This window comes from Solanum pennellii, chromosome 6 (genome assembly GCF_001406875.1).
Source record: "Solanum pennellii chromosome 6, SPENNV200".
Taxonomy (NCBI): domain Eukaryota; kingdom Viridiplantae; phylum Streptophyta; class Magnoliopsida; order Solanales; family Solanaceae; genus Solanum; species Solanum pennellii.
The window spans coordinates 59,252,573-59,273,944 of record NC_028642.1 but is presented as its reverse complement, the minus strand read 5'-3'; the positions used below and the strand labels follow the sequence as shown (position 1 = coordinate 59,273,944).

Genomic DNA, 21,372 nt, shown 5'->3' with positions numbered 1-21,372 from the left:
GTTGAAGTTGAACGAAGTACATGATGTAATGCATCTCAAAAGAATCGATGGGAACCCGCACAAGCGATGGAGCATGTGAATGGATTCAATGAAAAGTAAAGTACCTTACCAAGGCTTGACTTGGAATCCTCTTGAAAGAGAAGGGTGTCATTGGGAGTACGGGTATAGGTGGTGCATGTGTATCGTCAATTTGTGTCGTAAGGTGTTGGGTTAAGCCCAGCAACGAGGGCACCAAACGACTCTTCGATAACCCAAGGTGATTTGACCCCTTCGACATTTTTTTTCGTTTTATATACATCCTTTATCATTTGAGTGGTAAGTTTTTCTTCGTCCTAAATCAGATGTCTTGACTTTGAATCTCCTTAGATACAAAGTCATCTTAATTCAATGTTTTACCTCCTAATTATGTAAAGTTGTTCGGCACGAATTCAAATTTAATTATGCTCTAAAATGAATATAATATCGAATTGCAAAAAGAACTAGCAAATCAGACAAGATGTTAAGTGAATTAGATAAATCATGCGTGGTTAGCTCTACTAAAGGTCATAAAAGGAGAATCTAATCCCGATCACTCTCGTGAAATATCACCTATCACGTCAATTCAGTTATTTTTTGAGTTATATATTATTTTAATGACATAAAAATGACTATATTATATGATAAAAAGCCGCCATAATTCAATCTCACCAAAAAAAAAAAAAGTTTAACTAATAATAATGTTATATGGATCTAGTGAATTCTTCTTCTTCACCAAACACACGCCCTCATTCATCTCTCTTTCCTCTACCTAACCCCATCCACCATCCATTTTCTCACGCCGTTAAACTTAACGCCGTTAACTCTCTTCACCTAACTCCTCTGTTTCGCTCCTATAAATCCTCACATTCAACATTCATGATGCTTCAGCAGTACAAAAATACCCATTTTTCTCAATTTTTCCTCAAAAGAACTAAAAAAAATGGATCTTCTCTTGCTGGAGAAGACCTTAATAGGTCTTTTCTTTGCCATTTTAATCGCTATTATCATCTCTAAACTTCGTTCCAAGCGATTCAAACTACCCCCAGGTCCAATTCCAGTTCCAATTTTTGGGAATTGGCTTCAAGTTGGTGATGATTTGAACCATAGAAACCTTACTGAGTATGCTAAAAAATTTGGTGATGTGTTCTTGCTTAGAATGGGGCAAAGGAACTTAGCTGTTGTGTCATCCCCTGAATTAGCTAAAGAAGTTTTACACACACAAGGGGTTGAATTTGGTTCAAGAACAAGAAATGTTGTTTTTGATATTTTTACAGGGAAGGGTCAAGATATGGTTTTTACAGTGTATGGTGAGCACTGGAGGAAAATGAGAAGGATTATGACTGTACCCTTTTTCACTAACAAAGTTGTGCAGCAGTATAGAGGTGGGTGGGAGTCTGAGGCTGCTAGTGTGGTTGAGGATGTGAAGAAAAACCCTGAATCTGCTACAAATGGGATTGTTTTGAGGAAAAGATTGCAGCTTATGATGTATAATAACATGTTCAGGATTATGTTTGACAGAAGATTTGAGAGTGAAGATGATCCCCTTTTTGTTAAGCTTAGGGCATTGAATGGTGAGAGGAGTAGATTGGCACAGAGCTTTGAGTACAACTATGGTGATTTTATCCCAATTTTGAGGCCTTTCTTGAGGGGTTACTTGAAGATTTGTAAGGAGGTTAAGGAGAAGAGGTTGAAGCTATTCAAAGACTACTTTGTTGATGAAAGAAAGTAAGTTCACTTTTTTTTTCTTGTTAATCCCTTTATGCTCAATTTGATCATATCAGTATTATTTATTAGTTTAGTTTAGTTGTAAGGGGTGTTTGACTAAATCTTGGAACAGTATGGATCAAATTGGAAAAGAAAAGGAAGTAGTAGTTGACATTAAATTTCAGAATAGTAGGTCCATTTGACCCGATGGTTAAATTTTAAAAAAGGTAGTTTTTGTTTTCTGTTTTCTGTTTTCGAAGTGATAATTGATATTTCAAAATTGGCTGTTTGCAATTCTCCTGTGGCAATTAGAGGTTTGTCGTAACGGTGGCCTAGAGTGCCCTAGCTTGCAGTGGCAAGAATAGTGAGTGATTTGGAGTAAAAAAGTTGATAACTTTTAGATGTTTATCAAAGTTTTAGTTGAATTCCAGAATTGGCCACTAAGAATCATGTATGATTGAGTGATAGTTAAAGTGCTTTGAGGTACTATTAGGTAGCTTTTGATGGTGGACCTTGTGTTTTAGTTTGTAACATTTTTATTGCTTTACACAGGAAGCTTGCAAATACCAAGAGTATGGACAGCAATGCTCTAAAATGTGCAATTGATCACATTCTTGAAGCTCAACAGAAGGGAGAGATCAACGAGGATAACGTTCTTTACATCGTTGAGAACATCAATGTTGCTGGTATGTTTCGAAATAACATATATTTGATTCTCTTAGAGTATAATTTGTTCTAGTTTGGTTTAAGTGATTGCATCCTGGTCAGTATAAGGTAATTTATAAGTGAATGAAAATCCAATTCCAATTTTATATATTTTTTCTCAAAAGTAGTAGTTGAGAGTTACCAAATAAGGGCCCCAAGATTTAACTGCTTTAATGATGACAAGGACTGGTTGTTGCCTGGGCCCTGGGGGCTACCACATACCAATTTCTTGTGGTGAATAAGATGTTATGTTTACATACAAGTAGAACATGTAGTTTCCAAGATTGAAGGGGAAATAAGTACCACAAATCTTATACTACTATAAGAGTTAAGTCCCAAACAAAGTTGGATATAATCGGGTTATGTGGGTTTTACTGAATTCGTTACTTTTGGTTCAAAGTGTGCATACATATGAAAAATGAGTTCATTATATATACATATGTAATGAGATCATACACATTCTGAACTCACTAGTGGTAGATCTTGGAAATGCCTCTTGTCCTAAAGTTGTTTTATTGATTGTATCGCCATGTAGTAAGTAATACGTGAGCTTTATGAGGTCTTAAACTTAAAAAGTCACACGTCCTACCATCGAGAACCATTGAAGCATGTGTTGTTTGTTCATATAAACTTCTTGGTTAGTTGATTATTCAGCTGATATGCTTAATTCTTGTCATGAACAGCAATCGAAACAACATTGTGGTCAATTGAGTGGGGTATCGCGGAATTAGTCAACCACCCTCACATCCAAAAGAAACTCCGTGACGAGATTGATTCAGTTCTTGGACCAGGAGTGCAAGTGAGTGAGCCAGACATGCCCAAGCTTCCATACCTTCAGGCTGTGATCAAGGAGACTCTTAGACTCCGGATGGCAATTCCTCTTTTAGTCCCACACATGAACCTTCATGATGCAAAGCTTGCTGGATACGATATTCCAGCTGAGAGCAAAATCTTAGTTAACGCTTGGTGGTTAGCTAACAACCCTGCCCACTGGAAGAAACCTGAAGAGTTCAGACCTGAGAGGTTCCTCGAAGAGGAGAAACACGTTGAGGCCAATGGCAACGACTTCAGATTTCTTCCTTTTGGTGTTGGTAGGAGGAGTTGCCCCGGAATTATCCTTGCATTGCCAATTCTTGGCATCACTATTGGTCGTTTGGTGCAGAACTTTGAGATGTTGCCTCCTCCAGGGCAGTCGAAGCTCGACACCTCGGAGAAAGGTGGACAGTTCAGTCTACACATTTTGAAGCATTCCACCATTGTGATGAAACCAAGATCTTTCTAAACTTTGTAATACTCTCAGTTAATTATGACTGTTGTTTGTTTGTTTGTTCAGAAAATTTTCTTCTCTTTTATGTTTTATAAAAGTCTTATTAGACTAGATTCATTATAAGTTTTACCTTTATGATGTATCTTCTTGATGTACAATGGTAATTTGGCTTTCTGACAGTTGCATTATTTTGACGAAAATTACTTGAGTTGATTTCTCATATAATCACGACACTTTTCGATCACCTACTAATTTCTTTGCTTACATTGAGGAAGGGGTAGGGAGGCTGAAGTTACTGTATTTACACAATTATATTTATTTATTATTCATCAAATAATCGATTTAGTATGTAAATACATGCTACTTAATCGTATGATTAAATGTGTTATAATATGAGTTCACTTAACTTAAATATAATGCAACATTGAATATGTGAAAGTAGTTGGTGTCTCTGGTACACGGTCCATTTGATCTGGTCTATGAAATTAAATGTGTGCATTTAAATCTTATTTATTCTTTACCTAATTTTTAATTGAATATGATTAAATTAAACTAATCTTGTTAGGTATTACATTGTTGTGCTACTTTTAAAAGAACGATAATGATGTCTCAACGTCTCCTATTACCATTGGTTAAATTACATAATTATTCATCTAATCATGGCTCTCTAGTGGAGACTAATCACCATCAATGTATCAATAACTTTTTAAATTTGGAAGTAAAATTTTATTTAAATATTCAAATTATAATTTATTCTAAATTTTTAATTAAGCATTTAAACAGATGATAATATATTTTTATGAAACATTTTCGATGATTCAGATTTTGAAAGGGAGAAGGCAAAATAGACGCTAATATTTCTGGTTCCTAAGCGCAGGACCAAGTCTTCACCCCTAGTACTACAATTATTATTATTTAATTAATAAAATAATTTATCTTTTCTGACCAAAAAAATATTTTAAAAAAAACTCAAGATTGCTTTGAATTGAGATTGCAATGTAGAATTAAAAATGACATGTGATTAATTCAAGTATCCAATAGACGTTTGTGAATATGGGCAAATATTGTTGAATTGAAAGTAACTAATACAAATATTTTATCGTGTGTTTAATAATAGAAATAAGTCATAGTTAAGCATCTAAATAGAGAAAATACATAAATATCCTTTAAGATTTATTCGTTAAATTTTCTTTAGTACTTTAACTTTACAAATAATTACTTACTTTCTATTCTCATTTCAAGTGAATTAACATTCACCCAAAAAGCTCATGTGGTAAATAAAAAATTAAAAAGTAAGTGAAAATATAAAAATAAAAAATAAATAGGCCCTTTTTTTTTTCTTTCCAACCAATAAGGTTTCATCTTCCATCTCACACCCCATCACCTTTATCCACCAACAATCCTATCCTTTTCGTTCTTCGAACCCCCCATCCGCATCCCTTTTTCTCCTATTTCGAATCCACCGCCACCCATATTTGTCTGACCCCTTTCTTCTTCTTCAAGCTTCCCTCTCCGCCACCGTCTTTCTTCTTCTTCGAAACATCGTATCTGTTACTTCATTTCAAATTAGTCTTGCTTATTCTTAAAAGTGATGAATAAGAAAAAATGAAAAAACTAACAACTAATTGTTGCTTCAAGATCTTACTTATGAAAGGGTTTATTGATTACGATGAACTTGAAACTTTTTTTTAATTAAAAAATTTATAATTTTTTCATCTTAAATTACTTATTTAATTTGTATTATTTATTTATTTTGATAATGTGTTTTAAAATTTTTATGTGTTTTCTAGTTTTGAATCTGTTAGAGCTTGACTTTATTTTTATAATCTTGAATTAATCCTTATTTTTTTTCTATTTTTACCTCTCTAAAATTGTCTAAATAAAAAGAAACAAAAAGAATTAAAAATTAAAAATTTTAGTAGTTTTCGATGTGGCAATGAGGTGATGATGATATGACAATGAAATGGTGCGTGTATAACACAGTTGCCACAGTTTTACTTGTAATGTTAGAGTTGAAAAACAATCACTTCAAAGATGTTAAGGATTTTTAATTTATCTAAAAAGAATGTCAATTTACTATAATTGAAAATAATTGAATTTTAAAATTTTATTTTAATCCTTGATGAAATGATGAATTGCCAAGCAATAATCATAAACTATTTTGGATCATATATATCAAATAAATAATTTAAGTTTTATATCAATTAAATAATGTTACGTAAATTATGTAGCTTAAAAAAATATTCAATTAAAAGGTTTCTGAATATCGATGATAAATCCTTTTTAAGTTTTGGATGGTGACAATTTTGTCTCTTTTGATACACTTGAATGAGAAATTCAATTGATTCACTCAATTTAAAAATAATTGAAAATCGAATATGTATCTTTTAAATTTTAGATGGTGAAACTTGTGTGTTTATTTCCGTATAAACTTATCAAAAGAAGGCTAATTTTTTCACTCAATTTAAAGATAATTGAATGTCAATCACGAATTCGTTAGATTTTGGACAAGCTTTCTCCCTTGTTTTGGTCAAGATATTTTTTGTCATTTATTTTACTTGTCGTTTTTATTTTAAAAATAAAAAATAAAATGATTTATAATACTTAATGTTTTTTAAAAAATCAAGTTTTTCCTACTCCCGTGATTTGTGAAGGCTTGACGTAGATAGACAATAATAAAAAAATCATTTAGATACTGATTTTTTAAACACCCTAAGTTTTTTTTTTGTAAAATTATGTATATTTAAGATTTTGAAATATCATGTAATAAAAAATATTGTCATAAAAATAGGTAGATAGGTGATTTATTATCTAAACTATTATTAAAAATTTTCTTTGATTAATTAAATCTTAATCGATAAATTTAACCTGTGTCATGTGTCAAATCCAATACAAGAACTTAAGAAAATGGTGAAAAATGGAAAGAAGACATATCATAAATTGTATATTCAAATAAAATTTTAATTTCAAATCATGTTCAAACAGAATTAAAATAATAATACATTGAATTTATAAATTAATTATATAAAATCTTAGTGAGATTATTTTCCTTTTATGCAAATTATAATTTATTTATACATATAATAATTAGATAATTCCTAAATTCAATCTTATCTTGATAATTAAATTAATCAAACATTAAATGATGTATGCACTTAGCAAAAGTCTTTATGAGCTCCACCAACCCACCCCACCCCCCCTCTCTCTTTCCTCTACCTAACCCCATCTACCACCCGTTAAACTTAACGCCGTTAACTCTTCACCTAACCCCCATCTTTCTCCTCTATAAATACTCTGTTTTTTCTCATTCAGTATCAAAACATTTCTTTTCTTTTAACTTCGCTCAAAAACAACACACATTTGTTGTCCAAAAATGGATCTTCTCTTGCTGGAGAAGACCTTAATAGGTCTTTTCTTTGCCATTTTAATCGCTATTATTATCTCTAAACTTCGTTCCAAGCGATTCAAACTACCCCCAGGTCCAATTCCAGTTCCAATTTTTGGGAATTGGCTTCAAGTTGGTGATGATTTGAACCATAGAAACCTTACTGAGTATGCTAAAAAATTTGGTGATGTGTTCTTGCTTAGAATGGGGCAAAGGAACTTAGCTGTTGTGTCATCCCCTGAATTAGCTAAAGAAGTTTTACACACACAAGGGGTTGAATTTGGTTCAAGAACAAGAAATGTTGTTTTTGATATTTTTACAGGGAAGGGTCAAGATATGGTTTTTACAGTGTATGGTGAGCACTGGAGGAAAATGAGAAGGATTATGACTGTACCCTTTTTCACTAACAAAGTTGTGCAGCAGTATAGAGGTGGGTGGGAGTCTGAGGCTGCTAGTGTGGTTGAGGATGTGAAGAAAAACCCTGAATCTGCTACAAATGGGATTGTTTTGAGGAAAAGATTGCAGCTTATGATGTATAATAACATGTTCAGGATTATGTTTGACAGAAGATTTGAGAGTGAAGATGATCCCCTTTTTGTAAAGCTTAGGGCTTTGAATGGTGAGAGGAGTAGATTGGCTCAGAGCTTTGAGTACAACTATGGTGATTTTATCCCAATTTTGAGGCCTTTCTTGAGGGGTTACTTGAAGATTTGTAAGGAGGTTAAGGAGAAGAGGTTGAAGCTATTCAAAGACTACTTTGTTGATGAAAGAAAGTAAGTTCACTTCACTTTATCTCCTTTATGCTCAATTATTGATTTTCCCTAGTTTTATTCTCTTGATGTAAATGTGTAGGACATAGGATCAATCTAAAGAACCAATCATTACTCAGTCTCATTTATAAAGTAGGTGTTTTGTTGGTAAAGATCTTTGAATGTGGGGATCACATCACAAAGTGTTGTTTTTATTGTCTAGGATATAGGATCAATGTAAAGAACCAAACTTTACTCAGTCCTGCATCAATGAGGGATGGTGTGACTGGAGTCCTGGACTTCTATATGACTTAGGACAATTCTATATGAGGGGTGATGAGATAACTTTCGGGTTTAGTTAGGCTCTATATCTTATACTTTCTTATCATGTTATTTGAGCCAAGCTATTCTAATTCTTTGTTTACCCAATGTTGAGTCCTATATGTGTTGTCTATGCTCTAGATGGTAGGCCTGTGCCTGCAGGGTGTTGGAAGTCCCATTTGGTTTTGGATGGTGTGATTGAACTCTTCATATGATCTTGAGCAATTGAGCTAGCTTTTGAGCTTGAGTTAAGCTTACGGACCATTTTCTTACTAGATTTTGACTAGAATGATTAGAGCTTTTGAAAGGATATGCAGAAACCAAACGCCCCCTTTAACACATGGTGAAGTGTTGGAAATTCCTAATGCTGTAAGGTCTGGCTAGATGAAGTGCTTTGAGTTATGATTAGTTTGTAACATTTTTATTGCTTTGTGCAGGAAACTTGCCAATACCAAGAGCATGGACAGCAATGCTCTAAAATGTGCCATTGATCACATTCTTGATGCTCAACAGAAAGGAGAGATCAACGAGGATAACGTTCTTTACATTGTTGAGAACATTAATGTTGCTGGTATGTTTCAAAATAATCTCGATATACTTTGTTCTAGTTTAGTTTAAAAGTATGGGATTCTCCTTGTGAAAATGTTGAAAAATAACTTTTTAACGATACTTGGTTTGGTATCTATCCTTGTGAGTTCCTTTTGGATAAGAGTAACAGAATGGTGTGTTTGACTGGTAAACCAAGAATGACAATGTCAACCTCCACATATTTTTTTTTGTACGGTATTTGGATTTGCACCAAAGTTTAAGTAACTTATTATCAATTGTTACATGATTTTTAATCATCCTAGTCAGAAACTAAGAAAAGTAATTTATCAGTGAATGCATTTGGGTGGGGAACAGCAACTGAAACAATTGCTAAAGAAAAGGAAGAATCCACCCCAGGGGCTCGCGTGTGGTTACTAGTTAGTGAGACAATCACTTTGCACAGGGATGATGGATAGCTGGTCTTAGAGGATGATTAACTGCACTAGGACTGATACATGGCCCAGATTCCTTTGAGGGGCAGCAGTGGGGAACTTTCCGGAATGCCGAAAGCCTGATGGATCCCTTTTCCGATTTATTCTGTTATTTAATCAGAGGTAGTAGGTGAGAAGTTCCAAATAAGTGTATAGGTAACAGTTTGATATGGTTGGTGTACTTGCCAATTTCTTGGTGAGGGTTAGGTAGAGCAGGGTTGTTGGTGCACATTTCAAGGCATCTAACTTTCCTTGAGTAATGACTTTGTGACAATTCATGTTAATTATGATCATGATAGTGGAATAATGTACTAAAAGATCAACAAAAATGGATTTACTCAGGTTTCTGAGTTTTACTGAACTCACTGTTTTTGGTCTGTAGTGCATGCATATCAAAGAAGGATCTCTTATATATATATATATGAAGAAATCATACTCATTTTGAACTCACTAATTGTAGATCTTGGAATTACCTCTGAGCTTTGATGAGGACGATCTCGAATAAAACTAGCATTTAGAATCGTTGAAACATGTTTAGTTGTTTATATCTGTTCATAAACTTCTTGGTTTGTTGATTATTCAGCTGATATGCTTAATTCTTGTCATGAACAGCAATCGAAACAACGTTGTGGTCAATTGAGTGGGGTATCGCGGAACTAGTCAACCACCCTCACATCCAAAAGAAACTCCGTGACGAGATTGATACAGTTCTTGGACCAGGAGTGCAAGTGACTGAGCCAGACATGCCCAAGCTTCCGTACCTTCAGGCTGTGATCAAGGAGACTCTTAGACTCCGGATGGCAATTCCTCTTTTAGTCCCACACATGAACCTTCATGATGCAAAGCTTGCTGGATACGATATTCCAGCTGAGAGCAAAATCTTGGTCAACGCTTGGTGGTTAGCTAACAACCCCGCCCACTGGAAGAAACCTGAAGAGTTCAGACCTGAGAGGTTCTTCGAAGAGGAGAAACACGTTGAGGCCAATGGCAACGACTTCAGATTTCTTCCTTTCGGTGTTGGTAGGAGGAGTTGCCCCGGAATTATCCTTGCATTGCCAATTCTTGGCATCACCATTGGACGTTTGGTGCAGAACTTTGAGATGTTGCCTCCTCCAGGGCAGTCGAAGCTCGACACCTCGGAGAAAGGTGGACAGTTCAGTCTCCACATTTTGAAGCATTCCACCATTGTGATGAAACCAAGATCATTCTAAACTTTGTAATACTATCAGTTAAGGGGTTCTGAAGAACACTGATAGAAGTATGGTTGTTATTTTGATTGAAAAGTGAAAACCTTGTAAGTTTTATAGAAAAAACATTTTTCTTCTTGGACTAAAGTTCATTACAAGATTTACATTTATCTGAAAATAATAATGTTCTCTTGATGTACAATAATCATGGTACAAAATGAACATGGATTTTCCCATAAGAACATTATTGAAGAATTAATTGCATTGTTTGGGCTAAAATTGTCATTCCATTCTCCATGGATGAGCAGGCATCGAAGGAGGATCGATTTTGAAATACATGTTATTTAACAATAAATATGCTTAAAGTTTATTTAACAATGCATACGTCACAATGTTTTTTTTAATTTGACGTAAATATCGAATATATGTAAAACAGTTGTACCAGGTGGGTCTTCTGTTTACTTAATTCTCTATTTGGTTATGAAAATAAAAGATCTGTTTGATTTGTCTTCGATTTTTTATTCTTTTCACCTAACCTAAGTTAGGTACGTTGCCCCATATCTAAATGACATTATCAAATTTAACTTACATAGTTAAGTATGTTTCTTTGTCGTGATAAAGACTATTTTATGTTTTTTTATTAAATTTTATATCAATTAAATATCACCATATAAAATAAGACGGAAGGAGTATTAGCTAAAGAGTTGGTGGACGATGAACATGTTTGTGCCATTTGATTAAGTTACATTATTGTTTATCTAACCATGGATCTCTATGCATCTAGTAGACAAATAATCACCATTAATGACTTGTCATTTACCTAATTTATATTAATTGAGAAAGTCTTATTTTTTAAAACAAAATAAATGACTTTTTAAAATAATCATAATAGAAATTGAGTGATCATAAAACTCAACTCAAATTTGTACATGGGGTTTTTGCATTATCATCTAGTATAGTCTAATCAACTTTAATCCCTCGTCATTCATTTTTTGATTGTCATTTGGGTTTCTCATACTTCGATCATAGAGATCGCTAAAAAAAAAACGTAAAGGGATATAAAGGAAATTTCTTACTATACCTCGATCTCAAATAAGTTAGGAAATATTTTTTTTAGAAAATTAATTATATAATTTTTGTATGGTGAAGATTCATTATGAACTAACGTTGATTATCAACTCCTTTATCCAAACTTGTAGTGATATGTAGGCTGAATGTTAATACATCCGACAAATATTGCATTTGGATTTAGATTTTAAAAAACGCAAGTACTTGTGGATATTTATGAAAGAGAGGCAAATTAATATGTCTGACTTTTGACAATATGAAAAAAAAAGTCAACCAATGTTGAGCTCACAAGATAGTACCACGTAGGTCGAAAAGAAGTAGAAAATAATTAATAAAATAAGTTAATAGAGTAATAGAACCTAGTATAGTATAAATGTGTCTCTGAGAATTTTGGGTATAAATTGAGGAATACTTACGCATTATGCCCTAAAGAATGTTAAAATATAAAAATATATATTCACAAGAAAAATCAAATAAATTTAACTTAGTAAAGGGAAATTGTTTTTTTTTTTGAAAAATAATATAAATTAAGGATATGCTTGTTTAGTTTTGATCTACTTTTGATCAATTCTTTTTTAAAAAATACAGAATATTACTCTAAAACGATGTCATAAATTCCTTTTCTAATATTATTTTTATTGTAAATAATTCAATCAACACGATATACATATATAACAAACAAATTTGACTATTTTAACGGACTATATGTCCCGCATGTCCACGTATTTCAAATATGAGCGGATTTTAGTCTGCCTAGGAAATATTTGAATTAATTTTGTGTAGTAGTTCTTCCGCTCAATAATAGTTATTCACAATACTATTTTGGAATGTCTAATGATATTTTTTATTTTATAAAATTTATGAATAATTTTTAATTAATTTTTATTATTAATTATAGTCATTTTTCTATTATATTTTTTCAATACATTGTATTTATTATATTCAAAAGATCATATAATTACGATTTTGTTTATAATTTCTTAAAAGACGTGTCAAATCAATAGTGAACAACTATTGGACAGAAGAATACTATTTTTGAATCAATAAATGTCATTATAAGGGGTCGTTTGATCGAAAATAAGTAATTTTAAAATAAATTATTTTATTATATGATAAATTATTTCATCACTATTACATAAATAATGAAATAGATTTTAATATTTATCAAATATTTCTAATAAAATAATTTTATATTATATCTTAAAATTATTATATTTTATACCTCATATAGTAACACCTGACCGGTCCTAAAGAACTAGACAGTAAGTCACATGTTAAGGAACCAAATGGAGTGGCAACAATAATTGATTTCGAGATTTACAAAAATGTGTCCAGCCACGTAGTCTTGTTCCCACCCACCCAACCCTCTTTGTCCCCTCAATTCACCTAAATCGTATTTATTTGTTATATTTGTTTTGATATGATATATTTAAATTGATCGAGAGTTATTTAAAAATATTTATATTTAAATTGATTAAGGATTATTTAGAAAATATTTTTCTTTCTTCACGGAATTAAGATAATATACGTGTATTTTTTATGAAATCAATTATAAATTTTAAGTTATTATACAAAATATAAATTTTAACATCTGAATTCACATCGTTCTATAAATAGCATTTGAATTACAGTCGGTTTCCTCTATCTTCTTCTCATTTCGACTATTGTTCTTTTATATTTTGGAATCTCTCTTTTTCCCAAGGTTAGCCCCAGCTAGCATGTTTACAAAATATATTATCAACTTTTATGAAGATTGACAAAAATATAAAAAATAAAAAAATCATGTTCTATTTCCCATGTATAGGCTCATAACTTTGTATGTTTTCGAGTTTTGTCCATTTCAAGTCTATTTATAAGCATGTACCAGCTAGCCTGTCTACACTATATACTATAATGACATCTTAATTATATTTTCTTTATAAGTTTTTATAATTTATTATTTTAAAAAAATATATATATAAGAAACAAAGTTTCACTAAAATTAGCAAAAGTTATACTTTGAAAAGATTCTAGCTAGGATAATATGAGCTTTTGAAGGTTTAAATAAAACAAATATAAAGAAAAATATGCAAAAGAAAATACGATGCTCACATCAGGTACAGATAAGTTTCATTATGCTTACACGTTTCGAAGGTAAGAAAGACCTAATAAGTGCCCCCTTTTGGAGACAACTTTGTTTTAGCTACAAATTGCCTAAATTCACCAAAATGTGTAAAGACAAATAAAGTAAAGTATATTCTTATCAGAGATAAAAGTTATTCAATAAAGTTATTTTCTCCATTTCATTTTATATGATATTTTTATTTTTTAACAATTAAAAAGAAAAAAACATTTCTAAATCAGTATATTTGATGACGCTATAATTGCGTACTCTTTTATTTAAAAAATTGATTTATCTTAACCATAGTATTTATAAAAATATTTTTAAATTATATCATATAAATTGAATCGGACTCAGAAAAAAGCATGTGATCAACCAAAGGCAAAGACCCAAGTGGCAAAGAAGGAAAGAAGCAATTTTATCATCCATATGATAGACCAATTGTAAAGTCCCAAGTGCCAAATTAAAAAATGTATAGAAAAAAAAAAGTTAAAACTTTATCAGCCACTTTAAAGAATCAAAAAAATATAAAATTCCAGTATCACCCGTTGAAGAACAACTGGAGTATATATTATTCTCTCTTATATAATAATAAAAAATTATAAGTACTACTTTTCTCCGATTTATACTACTCGTTTGTTTTTTTTTAAATTAATTTTTATTTTTATATTAATTAACAATTTAATTTTAAAATATTCAATCAAATAAATATCTGTCGGTTAAATTAAACTAAACTTGTATAAAATAGAGATAATGCACAACTACCCCTCAACCTATGCCCGAAATCTCATAGACACACTTATACTATACTAAGGTCCTATTAGTCTCCTGAACTTATTTTATTAATAATTTTCTACCCCTTTTTTGGTGTATATGACACTATCTTGTGGGCCCAACACTGGTTGACTTTTTTTTCAAGCTAGTGCCACGTAGGCTAAAAAGGGTAGAAAATTATTTATAAAATAAGTTTAGGGGATAATAGGACCTTAGTATAGTATAAATGTGTCTCTGGAATTTTGGGCATAGGTTGAGGGGCTACTTGTACATTTTCCCTATAAAATAAGACAGATCGATTTAGTTGAGTAATATATATATGTCTTCATCAACAATCAACATCCACTTCACAATCTCTCAAAAAAAAAATATTTTTCTATGATGAATACTAGCTCCCATTTCCCAGGTGATCATAGATCATCTGATGGATTTGAATTCGGTCATTGTTGTGGTGGTGGTGGTGATAATGATGTTCTCTGCTTTTCGAGCAGACGATCATCGGAGGAAGAGGTTGTTATTGGAAGTGGTAGTGATCGTACAGTAGTCCAAGGAGATTACTTCGATGGAGTTTTTAAGTATATACATCAGATGCTTATGGAAGATCAAGAAGATTTAGAAAATAGGCCATGTATGTTTCAAGATTGCATAGCTCTTCAAGCAGCTGAGAAATCGTTTTATGACGCGTTGAATCCACCTCCAATTCATCGCGATTTCGTTGATGATAGTGGTAATCAATTTCAAGACGATTACTGCGATGCTGTGAATCAGTTTGCTGAGACAACTTTCAATTCCGATTTAGATAATGACCAATGTTCGTTTTTTTATAATACTAATACTATCTGTCATGGTGTTGGTGATGGTGTTAGTGTTGTCAATGGCGATACATCGAATGCTATCAATTATCATGATGTCAATGAAGGTGGGATTCCAAGTTGTGATGGAAACAAAAAGCATACTCGCGATGAAAATAGTGAGAGTTCAAAAGGGCGAAAATCGAAGCAGTTGGCAAGTAATGGAACAGAGGATGGAAATACAGAGGAGCACTATGATAAGGCGCTTCTCTGCCCGGGTTTGAATCCTTCGTTTTACGAAAATCGATCAAAATCAGCAACAGCATGGGATAATGCAGCATGGGATAAACAAAAGAGCTCTCATATAAAGCAGTCTAAACGTGGAAGGCCTCGTGGAAGCAAAAAAGGCGTTAAGGCGAATGAAGTAGTAGATCTTACTAGCCTCCTAACGCGTTGCGCGGAGGCTGCAGCAAGCTACAACAGCAAAACATTCATAGAGGTACTCAATAAAATTAGGGAACATTCTTCTCCTTTTGGTGATGCTACTCCAAGATTGGCCTATTGCTTTGCCAATGCCCTCGAAGCTCGTTTTGCTGGCGGAGATACAACATGGATCACAAGTAAGAAAATATCAGCTGCAGATTTCTTAAAAGCTTATCAGGTCTACATCACTGCTTGTCCATTCAAGAGGATGTCAAACATATTCGCCAACAAGTCTATCGCGAAGCTAACAAGTGAATCATCGAGGGTTCATATAATAGATTTTGGTATTCTATATGGATTTCAATGGCCTTGTATAATACACGGGATTTCCCTAAGGCCCGGGGGACCTCCAAAGCTTAAGATCACAGGAATAGATTTTCCTCAGCCAGGTTTTCGACCAGCGGAGAGAGTTGAGGAGACAGGACGACGTTTGAAGGAGTATTGCAAGAGATTTGTGTTGGGAATTAAACACACAACACACACAAATAATCTAGAGAAAAGAGAAACGGAACACAAACGGGACACACAAGAATTTAACGTGGTTCGGTTTCCCTACTCCACGACTGTAACAGGAGGATTTTATTTCACTTGTGCTCCTTTTTTGAATTACAAATACAAGGATCATATTTATAGGAAAACCAAATAGTTAACCTAGGGTTTCAGTAATGGGTCGGGCCGGCTCACAAGCCTCCACAAAGCCCAACAATCTCCCACTTGGAGGCTTGAAGAATTTCAACTGCCATCCACTTAGAACACTTGTATGTCTAGTAATCTTTTTCAACTCTCTCCTGCTACAGCGGCCTTCTCATCAGTCAACTGAAAGGCCCGTTGAAGCTCCCCGAAGCTTCAACACATCAGTCACGGCTGAAACTGCCCTTGACTCGTCCTCGGTCCCTACCGGCTCCCACTTGAGACACGAACTGCCGGATCCTAGAACTCCCTGAGAACAAACACTCTCCATACTCAGCAAGATATTTTCTGGAGACGTATCAACAGCTGGAATACTGGTTCTCTTGACCCACTGTCTTCTAGGAGCCTTGGCTGAAGCACGGCCGGTGCTCCCACTGCCACAAACGCCTCTGACTGGTCTTCCTGAACCTTTCCTTGCTCGTTCATCCTGAATCTGACCTGTGGCTCTGGGTTTCTTTCTTGCAAAGACAACCTTCTTCTGCCCACGAGATTCTGTGAACCGGACTTTGTTTTTCTTCTGAACTGGGACGGTCACTCCCTCAGACGGTAATCCGACAATATACAACGATCCTCTTTTTGTTCCACGAGCCATGACAAGATTGCCCCTCACGACCTTCCACTGCCCATTTCCGAACTTCACATGATGTCCCTGTTCATCCAACTGCCTAACAGAAATCAAACTTTTCGTCAAGCTTGGAACAACTCTGACATCCTTCAAGGTCCAGAAACCGACTGGCGTCTTCAGCACCATGTCACCCATGCCCGTAACATCAAGAGCTCTATCGTCTGCAAGCCTTACCTTTCCAAAGTCTCCAATAACCAGATTCTGCAATGCTTCACTGCTGTGGGTAGCGTGAAAAGAAGCACCAGAATCCATGACCCAGGAATCCACATTGCTCTCCGCGCAACAGATAAACAAATCCTCGTTGACGCTGTCTTCTGCAATGTTGACTTGTTTGTCTTTCTGGCATTGATTCCTGAAATGCCCCACCTCCTTGCAGTTCCAACATGTTACACCTGAGCCATCCCGAGCCTTTGACTGACTCCTTCTTCGGTTCCTGCTCCCACTACCTCTGTTATTTCCTCTGCCTCTGACGACGTTTAGCATATCACCTGATGATTCTCCAGAACTCCTTCTTCTGACATCCTCGCCAAGAACGAGATCACGAATCTTCTCAAAGGTGAATCCATTAGGTCCCACTGAACTGGCAACTGCTGTAACCGTTCCGGACCAACTGTCAGGCAATGATGATAACAGTAGTAAAGCTTGAACTTCATCATCGAACTTAATGCCAACTGACAAAAGTCTGGCTAAGATCGAATTCAATGAGTTGATGTGCTCGGTAACTGAACTGCCTTCCTTCATCTTTGTGTTCACCAACTCTCTAATCAGAAAAATTTTGTTTGCTGCAGATGGCTTCTCGTACATGTTAGACAAGGCTTCCAAGATGCCTTTCGCTGTCTTCTCCTTAAGAATGTTGAACGCAACATTCTTGGTCAACGAGAGTCGGATAACTGACATAGCTTTCCGATCCAAAACTGCCCACTCTGCATCAGACAATTTTCCTTGCTTGTCACCCAACACTACGTCCAAATCTTTCTGAACCAGCAAATCTTCAATCTGCATCTTCCACCAACTGAAATCTGTACCATCGAACTTCTCAATTCGGAACTTCCCATCTTCTGCCATCTCAAAGGACTTCGGCAATTCCCTTAACGGCGTCTACAGACAGCGGGCGGCGATTTGGACGATGCTCACGATCTGGACGCTCGCGGCTGGATCTGAGGCTCCTCGACGCGGCGGCCAACGGAACGGCGCGACGGACAGCACACGGACGACGGCTGTTCGCACCCTGCGCGGTTCTCCTAGCCGGCTGCTGCTTGAGGTTACCCACACGGTAACGGCGGCTACTCCTCCCTGCACACAGTTCTTCACACAAGAACCCTAGGTGACAATTTCTCACAGTTTGTGTTACAATGTTGTTGAAACCTCGCTCTGATACCAATTGTTGGGAATTAAACACACAACACACACAAATAATCTAGAGAAAAGAGAAACAGAACACAAACGGGACACACAAGAATTTAACGTGGTTCGGTTTCCCTACTCCACGACTGTAACAGGAGGATTTTATTTCACTTGTGCTCCTTTTTTGAATTACAAATACAAGGATCATATTTATAGGAAAACCAAATAGTTAACCTAGGGTTTCAGTAATGGGTCGGGCCGGCTCACAAGCCTCCACAAAGCCCAACAATTTGATGTTCCATTTGAGTATAAAGCAATAGCTAAGAAATGGGATGAGATTAAAGTAGAAGATTTGGATATCGATAGAGATGAAATCGTCGTGGTGAATTGTTTGTACAGGCTGAAGAATGTCCTTGATGAAACAGTAGTAGTAACACACAACAACAAAAATCCAAGAGATGCTGTTCTCAAATTGATCAAGGAGATAAATCCTCATTACTTTGTCCATGGGATCGTCAACGCTATGTACAATGCATCTTTCTTCACTACAAGATTCCGAGAGGCTTTATTCCATTTCTCGTCCCAATTTGACATGTTTGAGGCCACAATGCCACGAGAAGATGAAGGAAGGATGATGTTTGAGCAGGAAGTATTCGGAAGAGATATCATGAACGTTATAGCTAGTGAAGGGGCGGAGAGAGTTGAGAGGCCTGAAAGTTACAAGAAATGGTCAATGAGGAATCAGATAGCGGGGTTTAGACAACTTCCATTGGATCAAGACATCGTCAAGGAAGTAAAGACCAAGGTGAAAATGTTCTATCACGCGGATTTTCTAGTGGATGAAGATAGCAATTGGATGTTGCAAGGCTGGAAAGGAAGAATTATGTATGCACTCTCAGTTTGGGAGCCTATTCATAAGTAAAATCTTGCGTTCATTTCTCGTAAAAACATAAATCAATTGAAATTCAATAAATATATCGTCTTATTTTATTTTCCAAATAGCAATACTGTGACCACATGGCCCTTAAAACTCTGACATAAACTTAGTACGACGTAAAATATATTACAAATAAGCATAGTTGCCCATATTCTAAATTTAAAACACATCATACAGCGGAGAAATAGAGGGAAAAACTGACTTTAAAACATAAACAATGTGGCAAACATCAGATCTGAAGCAGAGAGTATACTAACATGTAAGTAACGTAACAATCGTGTCACATAAAATGAAATAGAGAAATAACGAATTTTAACAAATACATTTTTAATATATTGTAACAGTTATTCTGTCTTATTTTTTTATTAGTCGTAAGTATATTTGTTTATGGACTTGGTTGACTTAGACCTTCAAAACAATCCCAACTGAAGTCCCTAACAAAACATAATGATAAAGAAAGTAGCAAAAAAAGTACCAATTTATGCACTTAAATTCAGATTAATCGAGGCCTCAAAACGGGAACGAAACACTAGCGGAACTTTTTTTTTAAATGAAAGCAAGGCATACTTATCATGATCTATGTACTCATGAAATATTAAGTGATTCATAAATTGGCTTGTTAGCTACATTTAATTGGATGAACTGGTCTTTAATTTTTGTCCTTAAAAATAGAACTTATGTCTAGCTGGCTATAATTTTGTAAGGGTTCAAGACATAACTTATGAAATATTATGAATTTATGATGCAAAATTATAAGTTTATGTCCCGTGAAGAAGTTATTTGTTTGAGGGACAAAAATAAAAAACCAATACAAAAATTAATCATGTATTAATAAAAGATGAGAAAATTACTCACTGATTTGGGCCTGGACTGAAATATGGGCTCATCATCAGCCCATGAGCAAATCTAAGCCCACTCTGCAGGGCCCGTTATTAGATCTCATCTTATTTCAACTTTCTGTAATATCCTTTTACGATTTTTTTCACCTTATACTTCATTTCTTCGAAATTTAATCAATTAATATTAATTTCTGAATATTGTTTAATATACTATTATCAAAAATACAAATTATTTAATATTTTGCTTTTGTCCTAAACAACTTTCATGCTGTCGTAAACACCTTGCCATCAACGAAATATATTATTATTTTCCTAAAAATTATATATATATATTATGAAAATGTCGGCAATTATTGCTTCATTTTCATTTTTTTTGTGAACTTTAATTTTGCAATTTTCTTCCTGGAAGTATCTCTTATTTTATTTTATTGACTTAAGGATTTTAGCTCGCGCTAATTTAGAGAGGAGATTTTCGAACAAAGAAAATTATATTTGATATCTTTTAAATATTTTAAATTTCTGACCAATTTACTTTACGAAAGCTTTGAACAATTAATCAACTTTTTTTTGCCGTTGGAAAATCTATTCACTCTTTCCTAAATCCTACCTGTTGGATATATACTATTTTAGTAAATATTGATTATGGAAAATTATACTTTTTATTTTTTTTCTTTATTAGAAAATTTAATCATATAATTGATATTGTAGTAGAACTCTATTTAGTATTTTTCTTTTACTAATCTTTTATGTTGTAAATTCCCCTTATAAATACAAGAATACAGAATGAACAAGGACTCACTTTCATCTTTTATTAGGTCCAACTAAATTTGAATTCACGCATTATAGAGCCTATTTTTTTTAGAGGGAGGTGACACTTTCAATAACTTTATTTTTTAAAATTTCAGACGTTAAATCTCACTCGAAAGCTCTTATTAAGAAGGAAGAAATCTCAATCACCTTACCACACTCCACGTCAGTTCATATGCACACAAAAACGTGTTCAAGTTATCTTAACCTAGTCCTGTTGATGAATATTTCACAATGGGATAGATAGATATTGAATGTAAGTAAAAAATATATATTATAAAGTAGGTTTAGAAGTAGGAATTAGTTATCATGCCATGCACATGAATAACTTTTGGCAGGCTATTAAATTGTCTTTTTCCCTAGACTTATTATTTTGCCAAATCTATTACCAATAAACCATACACATGCAAGCAAAACAAAAATAATAGTTATAATTCAATGCATAGGAAATTCATCAAACCTCATACTTGGATTTTACTAAAAAAACAAACACATTCAATTTCGTAAATATGGAGAGCACTACTAGTCTTATTGTACTTTTTTTGGCAATAAAACAGA

The 21,372-nt window shown here is 34.0% G+C and overlaps 3 protein-coding genes across 4 annotated transcripts; all 3 read left to right on the top strand.

The window, feature by feature from the left end:
- Nucleotides 1-820: 820 nt before the first annotated feature.
- LOC107022866 (trans-cinnamate 4-monooxygenase) lies at nt 821-10,614 on the top strand. Of its 2 annotated transcripts, XM_015223446.2 has the most exons (4): nt 821-958; nt 7,068-7,852; nt 8,587-8,720; nt 9,781-10,614. In XM_015223446.2, exons 2-4 carry the CDS (start codon nt 7,068-7,070, stop codon nt 10,377-10,379), a joined length of 1,518 nt encoding a protein of 505 aa, XP_015078932.1. In that variant the 5' UTR covers nt 821-958; the 3' UTR covers nt 10,380-10,614. The 2 variants fall into 2 exon arrangements, with proteins under 2 accessions (XP_015078932.1, XP_015078931.1); XM_015223445.2 differs by lacking the exon at nt 821-958 and having other exon boundaries at nt 6,999-7,852.
- Nucleotides 909-3,894, top strand: LOC114073827 (trans-cinnamate 4-monooxygenase). Its single transcript, XM_015223443.1, has 3 exons — nt 909-1,743; nt 2,275-2,408; nt 3,111-3,894. Exons 1-3 carry the CDS (start codon nt 959-961, stop codon nt 3,707-3,709), a joined length of 1,518 nt encoding a protein of 505 aa, XP_015078929.1. The 5' UTR covers nt 909-958; the 3' UTR covers nt 3,710-3,894.
- A 4,019-nt stretch (nt 10,615-14,633) lies between the features above and the next one.
- LOC107022865 (scarecrow-like protein 11) lies at nt 14,634-19,200 on the top strand. Its single transcript, XM_015223442.2, has 2 exons — nt 14,634-16,028; nt 18,502-19,200. Exons 1-2 carry the CDS (start codon nt 14,677-14,679, stop codon nt 19,151-19,153), a joined length of 2,004 nt encoding a protein of 667 aa, XP_015078928.1. The 5' UTR covers nt 14,634-14,676; the 3' UTR covers nt 19,154-19,200.
- The last annotated feature ends 2,172 nt before the right edge of the window (nt 19,201-21,372 follow it).